The sequence below is a fragment of the Marmota marmota genome, unplaced genomic scaffold (genome assembly GCF_001458135.2).
Source record: "Marmota marmota marmota unplaced genomic scaffold, marMar, whole genome shotgun sequence".
Classification (NCBI taxonomy): Eukaryota; Metazoa; Chordata; class Mammalia; order Rodentia; family Sciuridae; genus Marmota; species Marmota marmota.
The window spans coordinates 31,095,640-31,105,884 of record NW_026000229.1 but is presented as its reverse complement, the minus strand read 5'-3'; the positions used below and the strand labels follow the sequence as shown (position 1 = coordinate 31,105,884).

Sequence of the window (10,245 nt, the reverse complement as noted above, 5' to 3'; positions counted from 1 at the left end):
AGGGGGGAGGGAGGAAGGGAGGGAGGGAGGAAGGAAGGAAGGAAGGAAGGAGAGAAGGAAGGGAGGGAAAAGGATGACAAATCAAATGGGGCTAAATATAAATAAAATCTGGAAGTTCTTTGAACTATCCTTACAACATTTTTTAACTTTAAAATCATATCAAAATTATCAGTTTTCTGAGAGAAAACCACCAGTATATAACTATGTAACATGATAATTATTGGTTTGTCAGTAACTCCTATATTAATTATCAGCAATAGTGGTTAATAAGTATTCAGATTTGCTGCCTTTATTTCAAATAATTAGGACATATGAACAGATTTGCATTATTTTCCCTAAAAGATGAATACAAAGCTGGACTTGCTCTTTCCAGTGTCTCAGTGTCTGCACCTGCTGGAGTTTCTGTCTGCCTTCAGTGGAATAGCTTGGTTTACACTTAACATGTTCAAAAAGTACTGAAGTGAAAATCAAACCCCAAAAGCCTTGGACAGCTCAGCCGAAATATGACATGATTGCTTTTGATATCTTAACTCAAACACAAAAACTCTTTGATTGAAAATAGTTAAATATGCAATGATGAAGTGCTTTTCTCTTATGTTTTCAGAATGGCTTCTCTTCTGAGCAAATTTAGGATAAAATTTGCAGACATCCATATCATTGGTGACATCAACATTAAGCCAAACAAAGAGAGGTATGAAACATTTAACAGGATCCATTGATTATCCGTGGTACTCTCTCACTCTCTTGTGTGTTGATTATCAAAAGGTAAAAATGTTACCCGTTTACTGCAGTGAATTCTCGATAGGATATATAAAAGAAGGGCCTTCAAATAATCATGACAGAACTATCAAGTACATTCTAATGGGAAGAAAGGTTTTATGATGAAGGTGAGCCTGATGGGAGAATTATTGAAATACAGGTCAGTCAGTGATTTGGAATTGTCCTTCCTGCTCTTGGTTTCTAAGCTGGCAAAAGTGACAGGAAGCAGAATGTTGTACTATTCTGACCTGAGCAGTTAAGGTATTTCTTTATTTAAAGTTACTGATGGGGCCTCTTGGATGAGAAGTGCTGATGGAGTAGTTACAGTTTCTTTGGCACAATGGACCCTCAAGGGCCATTTTAGCTTTTAGGATTAAAGGTTCAATGCTTAGGGCCTCTGATCTTTATGGAGGGATGGAGGGAAGGGAACTATAAAATTAAAGCATGAAAAGGAAATATATTAGCTCCAAAATTCAAAAAAATGAAAATATTGAAACAATCATTTAAATATTTTCAAAACATGACATCATTTTAACCTTTATTAGTTGTCAAATTTATCAACTCTGTTATTGTGTTATCTCGGGTGGTTTTGACAAAATACCATGGGTATGGATTAAACAACACAATTTGATTTCTCACAGTTACGGAAGCTGAGAAATCCAAGATCAAGGTTCTGATTAATTCAGTTCCCATTAAGGCCGCTTTCTGTTGTGTAGATGGCCACTTCTCTCTATTTTCTCAAATAGTGAAAAGAAAGAAAATTTGGTCTCTTTCTCTGATAAGGACACTCATCCCATCATGGGGGCCTCATGACCCCTCATGACCTCATCTAAACCTAAGAACCTCCCAGAGGTCCCACCTCCAAATGCCATCATCCTCAGGGACAGGGTCTCAAACTATGAATTTTGGTGAAACACATTCAGCCCATAACAATGATGTTTGAAAACAATTTGTAGGTTAAATCCTCATAAGAGATCTCAAAAATGCAAAAGGATTGTCCAGAAGTGATAGTCAATTATAAGTTAAATGAACTCCTTTGATTTGTAATTCGATAATTATAAAATGTTTTCAATTATTTATAATCCAAATCATATTTGCTGTTGCATTCAGATGCAGTTTAATACCCTTGATTTAGGGTAGAGTTGAGCTTCTAAAATTAAGTGGACATGAAGGTTTCAGAATGGTTTGGGTCTCACTGTCCTTTTATTTCTTCTCTTTTCTGTTGACCACCATTTATACTTCCTCTTACAATTCTTGATGAACTATAATGCCATAGTCCTCAAATCTTCTTGCCGCTTCCTTTTTTTTAGCTTATTTTTATCCCATATAAACTTAATAACTAACTTAAAATATTCAGATTTAAGATGCACTCTTATTAATTAGATGAACTTGAACTTTGTATTCTTTGAGGGTATTCATGTCTCCTCCAGAGCTATGGTTAGTTAAAATGGCTTTACAAAATACCTCAACTGTGATAAGAAAGCTAAAATTGACAGGGTCAACTTGGTTATTACTTTGTAATATTTCCTTCCATTATATATACTTCTAATGCCTTGTATTCTTTTTTAAATATGTTTTAGTTGATGGACCTTTATTTTATTTATTTGTATGTGGTGCTGAGAATCAAACCCAGTGCCTCACGCATGCTAGGCAAGCATGTTACCACTGAGCCCCAACCCCAGCCCCAATGCCTTGTATTCTTAATTTCTGCAGTTATAAATACTTAATAAAAATTAAAAACACATTTATAATTCTCTTTGGTAAATGGAATCAGCATTCTGATAAGAACTGGATTTTTGTACAGTAATCCCTAGTAGCCTTCCATCTTTTGTTTGAAGAATTTTAAAATCCTAAGTCATTGCCTCTTAACATTTGTAGTGATATGATCAAAAGGCTCATCTTAGGGCTCTAATTGGTGGAGACGCATTCTCTTTCATAACAGAGCAAGTCCACCAGTTCCTTAGCATGTGCCACTTAGTGACGTGGTAGACCTCCTCCTGCTTTGCAAGAGGGAGCTGTTTTCTGTTGTTTGGAGGGTGGTCACTGCGTCTCCTACTAACTTGGGGTTTTCTATAAGCCCTGGCTCAGTGAGTGGTACAAATAGTAACCTACTTCTTATAGCCAAATTCTTCTTACTGTTGTTTATCTTAATAGCTAAGGACTATTCCTGCTTGCTGATTATATTGTTCTTATATTTCGTTGTCTCTTTACCTATCAATCTGATTATCTCTACCCAAGTCCTTATTTCCTTCTCTTTCTTTCATACTCGCCTCTGTCCAGCTGCCAAGATCACCATCCTGCATATTCTTCCTTTCTAAGCTGTCAGCCACTGGGAGTGTTGATGAACTCCTTCCACTAACCAGGTCTCTTCATTCTTTGTGTACCTGTCCAAGTGTGGGCACTCTTAATCCTACTATCCTGAGCTTTGTCCCATGCTGTCCTCTTCTCAGAGAGTAAAACTCTGTGGGCAGTGGGAAGAAATGAAGTACTCAGTCATTTTTGCTTTTTTTTCTTGGCATCTAAATTTGATTTTAGACACCATTTTAACTTGATGCTTTTCAATGTCCTCATTATCCCATAAAGAAGAGAATCACTTCCCACTTTTAAGACACAAATGAATTTATGTTCAAAATTTTGCAGATTTTTCCTCTCCTATTTCAAGGTCATGAAAAAAGATGAATGGAATAAAGTCCATCCTTCCTGAAATAAAAGAATTCTTACAGTTAATGTACCCTGGATCAAGGGTAAAAGGCCATCCACCAGAAGGGGGTGCTGGAAGAACCATTCTCTTCTCTTCGGCCTTCTGCCATAACTGATGTCTTACTACTTTATAAAACAGTCACATATCTGATATTGACAATGGCTATTCCAATATATGAGAGTAACCCCATTTAGAACAAAGAATGGTCATTGGGTATATCTCACATTTGGCCTGTGATAGCACATCTGGCATGATTATGTTAACTGATATAAGGCAACTCTTCTGGGTACAAATAGAGAAGAAGATCTCTTTTTTCTGGGCTGATACAGAGCTAGGCCCAGGGGCTGAGGCTTGGTGGGTAGAACATTGGCTCACTTTTATCCCTCATATGGGCCTTCTTGTCCAGGCAGCCCTTATCCACCATCAACAACTATCCCCTGGTCACTATTCTTTCTTAGTCACCAGGTGATACAAAATGGGGAAAAGAGTGTCGATGATTTCCATTTTGGAGGTTAATGTTATAAATGCCCAGAATTTCCATTAGTAAACCCTTCAAATACCCATGAAACATCAATAAGTCTTGGCAAAGGTATTTTGTCATAGACACGTTATCTATAAATATGGTAGGTCAAGGGTGAAAGGGAGTACAAAAGCAGAGTTAATAAGAAAATAATTGAGTGGAAGAAAATGAGGAGCTCTTGCAGATAAATTTCAATTTTTATTGTATAGAGTGAATTAAAAATCATAGACCAAAAAGACAATTATCTGTATGTGAAAATCAAAGAGCAACTAGAAGCAATTAACTAGATAATTTAAAGATGTTAGCGTAGTTATAAATAAAAGTATAGTACATTACTTTGAGAGAAGAAATCTTACATGAACTGAGGAGAAAGTTTTATAGAACTAAAAATTTTAAAACTTCCTTTTGAGAGAAAGGATGGGGAATATAGGACAGCTATTAATTCCATTAATTCAAAAAATTGAATTAGGGGCTGAGGTTGTGGCTCAGCGGTAGAGTGCTCACCTAGTATGTATGAGGCCCTGGATTTGATCCTCAGCACCACATAAAAATAAATAAAATAAAGATATTGTGTCCAACTACAACTAAAAAATAAATATTTTTTAAAAATTGAATTAATTATCATTTATATTTAATAATACATGCTACATGGCTTAATTAATTAAAGCATTATATGGAAAATCAGATTTAATCAAAATAGTAATCTTGGGTTACCTCAGGATCACCTAGTAAGGAAAATGGAAATGGCCAGTTCTTGAATGAGCATGAGAATGAAGAAATGAAAGATGAACATGGATAAGGAACAGTAGGAGTTCAAATAACAGGAATAGGCAAATCCAACCTCTCTATACCCTCCTACTGTGTCACTTGGCACGTTTCAATTGCAATTAAAAGAAAACCTCATAGTGACCTAGATGATAGAAAGTATTGTCTTACATGACTAAACAATACAAGTATAATTTGATTTTCAGGCTAATCTTGTTCTAGAAGGTAAATTTTGTAATCAAGAACTAATTCTCTTTCAGTCTCCTATTCTAGCTTCCATTATGAAGTCATCAAAGTTGATTTAACTTATAAAAGCATGTCTGCCCGTAGCAATCAGGACTACATACTTGCTCATGTATGTTCAGTAGGAAAAAAAGTTTGTCTCTTCCCTAGTTGTTAGAGTCAGGTATAGGGCTCCATTCAGGATGAACCAGCCTAAGCAAGTGAGCCATTTGTGGTAGTCTGCATAACATTGGGTTCCTGTTGGTTCAAGTCTGCTTGAGTTAGGTGTCTATGTTGGCTAATCCCTTTGGCAGAAAGCATAGAATTATATCAGGGCTGGTTGATCTTGGGGATGAAGTCTTTCCATCCAAATTACAATGGGAAAACATAGTATGAATGCTGAGGAGACAACCACAACTTCCATCTCATCTTTTCTTGGGAAATCATTTTTCTACAGTGTTTTCTAGGATCTAGGCTGAGGTGCAGAGAAACTCTCATCCTGATCAAAATAAGTATATGTAGAGGGACTTCCATTGCTAGCCTTAATCTTGATGACGTTTAGAAAAGTGAATGCCTCTCTTTTACAAAACCCTGTATGCTTCTCAGAGCACTGTCATTCAGATTCTCACTCTGTCACACAGCTCCAAATAGCCACTGTCATTCCCCTTCTACAGGCAGGCTTGTCCAGGCCAAGGATAATAATGAAAGAGGCCGAGCAAGAACTGTGTTCCCAGGCCCCCACCTTTCCCTTTTCCTGACAACTGCCAAGGAGCTCTCTAAGGGCATGACACTTTCGGAAATAATATCAAATAAAAGTATTCCGGTTGAAAGAAGAATAGGACACATCAGTCTCACTCCTTTCCTGTCTTCACCTACCTTTCTAAATAAGTCAATACAATAGCAATCTACTGCATTAAGTATCTCTTCAGTCCCTTAACAAAAGCTCCCTAGCAGGGATGGTTTTACTCCTTTGTCATCTCTGTACTTTTATCTGCAAATCCAAAATCAGGCCAACTGATGAGATAATTAAACTCATCACTTCATATTTTAATTTCTTAACCTAACAGCATATGGATTCTAATTATCCTTCATTCCACTGTTACTAAATTATAAGTAAGCTACATTATATAAAACCAAAGAAAATTATTCATACATGAGATCATCTTTAAGTAGCATACTGAAGAAACTGCTACCATAAATTGTAAGTAAAGCTTATTGTGCTATTGTTTTAAAAATAAATTCTTATGTAAGACAAGAATGAGATTTTTTGCACAATTTTAAAAATGTTCTATAGCTCTTAGACACTGCTTCTCGTCTTCTCCTCAATGATTTGTTTTTAAATGCTCTGAAAAGTCCTCAGATTTGTAGACATTAAAATGTTATTGATTGTTGTTCTCTCCCTTAACATGTCCCTGAATAATATTCATTTGAAAAACTCAGACAGCAACATCAAACACCAGGACAAGCGCAGCATTATTTGCAGCAAACATCCAAATTGTTCTAGAACCGTTCAACTTGTGAGAGCCCTTGCTCTTCTCCTTGTACCTTCCCAGAACCTCCTCATATGAATGGGAGTTGCCGTGTGGACTAAAAGTAAGGGCAGCCCTATCTGATTTCCAGAAAGCCTAGTTCATTCATCTCCTTCATTAATGGACTAATGTCTCCCATGGAGCCTGTCTGATAAGCAGATGGAAACTTATTTATGGGCTAAAATGTCTACAGTGCAACTGTGTTTTTGACTATATTATGTAGAAAATGTATTTGCAGAACAATTACTCCTATGTGCTTGTGCATTAATACTGAAGATCTAATACATAGTAAGCTAACAAGGCCTGAAACACATTAAATCCCATCCACGCGTAGGGAGGGAGCACTATAACCACGCTTTTACTCACAGTAAATTCCCTGCAAAGATAATTCGTAAAAGATTTGCATGACATTCAGCTCTGATTCCACAGCCAGCCAAGCCAGTCATACCTGGAGTATCTGTGAAATAATGAGTTAGTTTCCCACTGTGAAGCCTCCTTTACAATTCCAATTTCAGCTGGAAAGTCTTTGAAGAGATGATTGAACCATATCGTCTCCATGAAAGCTGCAAAGATTTAACAACTGCTGAGAAATTAAAAAGAGAAACTCCATGGAAAATTACAGATGCAGAACTGGATGCCGTCAAGGAAAAGGTAAGGACTTGTCTGCCTTAATTTTTACTTTGCTATCTAACTAGCCGAAAGCCGAAACAGTGGTTGATTTAAAGATCAAGAAGTAATGTATCTATTACTGAATGGCATTATTCAAGATCCAGGATTTCTGCATTTGTCAGGTGTTTTTCAATTATATTATTGGACATTAGGATTTAGAATACTTTTCATTTTTTTCTAGAAAGTAACATTTTTAAAAGTTAAAAAAAACAAGTCATTGATACATATTGTAAAGTCTCCTTTCAAACTTTATTATTATTAATCTGAAATAATTTAAATAATATTCATGCAATGCAGATAAAGGTAGATTGACCCACACTTCAACACAATGACAAAGAATTTCAACCTGATGAAGATAGCTGTGAGAAACTAACAAAAGTATCTGAGGAAATTTATGATGCGTTTAGAACAACAAAATGTTGGATCTGGCAAACGTAAAATGAATGTTGTCTCGAGTAGCCCTATATATAATTACTCAGAGGCAGATTGTCTTTAAATGTAAGTGTATATTCGATTATACCAATTATCAAATATAAACAATTAATGCAAAAAGTGTTGGGTGTGCTGGAGCGCCCCAACTAGCATTTAATGCACACTAATTAAACACCATAAGCAAATCACACAATCCTAGGGCAACTACGAGCCCCAAAATACCTCTGATGCCACGCGACTTCTCTTAGCCAAAGAGCAGACGTTGTTCTTGTCTGGTGGTTCTCTTCAGCCTATGGCTGGACGTCAGGGAATGGTGGAGTCAGGGATGGACAGCAAGGCAGCAAGGCGGTCAGTCTCTCTGATGTCCTTGGAGCAAGACTCTAATGTGGCAGGACCAGCAATTTAAATAGAGTTCCAAGTTGGTGGTGTATGTTGGTGATTGGTTATACCCAATGAAAGTCAATGTCCATTGGTTATGTCCAGTGAGGTGATGTAATTGCAGCTGGGCATATTCTTTGCACGTGTCCATGAAGCTGGGCTCCCTATCAACTGTAACCAGTCATTGCTTAGCATGTCTATGGCTAGTGCCCCTTATAGCTCTTTATCAATTGCAAGCAGACATGACTAAGCAGTTCAATGGCTGCTGTTCCTTATGGCCGGCAACCTAGTGAGTCCCAGCATGTCCCAGCATGTCTATGGCAGATGCTCCTTTCAATGTGAAACTGTGAGTTTTCCTAGACAGCCCACCAGGAGTTACTCTCTTCTGGCCTGAGCTGAATGAAGTTGGTGATATTGAGGATAATGAAAAGGTCAGAATTCCGAATGAGGAATTGATATCTGAATTGGACACTAAGGGAAATGGACCACAAGAACCTCCAAACTACAAAATCGGAATAAACTGTATTTGGAGCTGAGCTTGGAAAAATTAGAGGAAGAAATACCAAAAGTCTGTCAGATTTGGTGAAAGAAATACTGAACGAGAATCATAAACTCTGCATAATAATAACAATACACTGGCAGTTCCAAAGCAGTCATACCATCTAATTGAGCAAATCACATGTCTGAGGCTCATGTTCTAAAATATAAAAATAAATATTACTTTCAATACCCCAAAATAGTTGTCCAAGTGAGTTTATTGGTGTTTTTTTTTTTGTTTGAAACCATCCCCCTGATCTGATAAAACATTCAGAGAACTTAAAGAAAAAGAGAGTAGGAAATAATCTATTTTCTTAAGATATCAAATAGGCAACAAGCTTCCATCAGTTTTCTTTGACTGAAAACCTGTTCCCCAAAACTGGCCATTCTTGTCTTCTTTGGGTTGTTATCCATGCTGTTTGTTTTTTTCCCCTAAAACTTAATAAGCCACTATAATACAATGACACTCTGGTCTTTATATTTCTAAAATTTCTCAAGAAATTTGAAAACATCAAATTTAAAATTTTTAATAAACTATTTTTAATAATTTTTTTAAATGAAGCTTTCTGCTGATCTATGATTTGAGGTAGGAAGATAAATTCTCATTCATAATTTTGTTAGAACTACACTCAACAAAATTTGAATGCTGTCCACAGAGTTACCGCCAAGTTCGACTGAATGAACTTTTACAGGAGCACTCAAGACCTGCCAACCTCATTGTCCTGTAAGTATCATTGTGGGCAGTAAAGAATGGGAGAGACAAGTTTCAGGTTAAATGAGTTAATAGATAAATTTTATAAGCTCATGACTTTTCAGATAAGAAGTTAAAAAAAAAAAAACAGTTGGACCATGCAGAATTTTGGACAGTGAAAGAGGATACATGCCACCCTGAGACTCTGACAACTAAGATCCAACTTAAAGGGCCTTGCTTAGACTTTGTGCCAATCATATTACTCCTATGGGGTCAGGGCACATGCCCACCAAGAACACAGGCTTCCTTCTGGACTATGCTCTAGAAACCTGAGGCTCTGGAATTCCCTGGCAACAGCCACAAGTTGGCCACCAGGGCTCAGGCATCTTCCCTGGGTAGGTGTTTCGGAGCCACCGCATGTCCATGGCAGACTCATGGTCCCCTTGCAGTGTGGCAAGAGGCCACAGCAATAAAAAGATGGTTAGTTTTTCCCTTTTTCACTCTTTACCCTTCAGTCTTACAAATGTCAGAAGTGGGCCTACTGATAATATTAATATTCATTTAATTAAAGATTGGTAGCCAAACATGGGGAAACATCCAACTATTTCATTAGTACCTCATGAACTGAGTCCTAGATATAAAAACAAACATCTTTAAGCACGGTCTAGATTGGTGGATGATCCAAGTGATTAAGACACTATAGAGAGGGAAGGAAGATGGCGGCGAGGGGAGTGCATTGCCCCCGTGTGCTGCTTCACTGTCTGGGAGTATGACAAGTCAGGACGGCTAAAGGATATCTTCTTAGGAATTTCCAGCAATAGTGGGGTGCTCCGGAACCTGGAGGAAGGATTTCCATCGCACGAGGATCGGCTACGGGGACTCAAACGCTAGAGGTTTGTCGCACAGAGGGTAACACTGCTTATTCAGCAAATCGCCCCGCGGCTAGAGTCTGCAGCGCGCGCTGGGAAACGAGGAGATAGCAACGCAGGGATACAGCGCTGCAGTTTCTGCCAGCCGTGCAAGCACCGTACTCAGGGCTGAA

The 10,245-nt window shown here is 37.6% G+C and overlaps 1 protein-coding gene across 5 annotated transcripts in view; it reads left to right on the top strand.

The window, feature by feature from the left end:
- Slc12a1 (solute carrier family 12 member 1) overlaps nucleotides 1–10,245 on the top strand; it is an 87,655-nt gene that overhangs the window by 72,716 nt on the left and 4,694 nt on the right. For 4 of the 5 annotated variants that reach the window (XM_015480239.2, XM_015480238.2, XM_048793482.1 and 1 more), the window contains 3 exons: nucleotides 605–691; nucleotides 7,012–7,147; nucleotides 9,169–9,236. In XM_015480239.2, the coding sequence (XP_015335725.1) occupies nucleotides 605–691; nucleotides 7,012–7,147; nucleotides 9,169–9,236 (291 nt within the window). Of the gene's footprint in view, nucleotides 1–604; nucleotides 692–7,011; nucleotides 7,148–9,133; nucleotides 9,237–10,245 lie in introns of all 5 variants that reach the window. The other variant, XM_048793483.1, reaches the window with a different exon arrangement.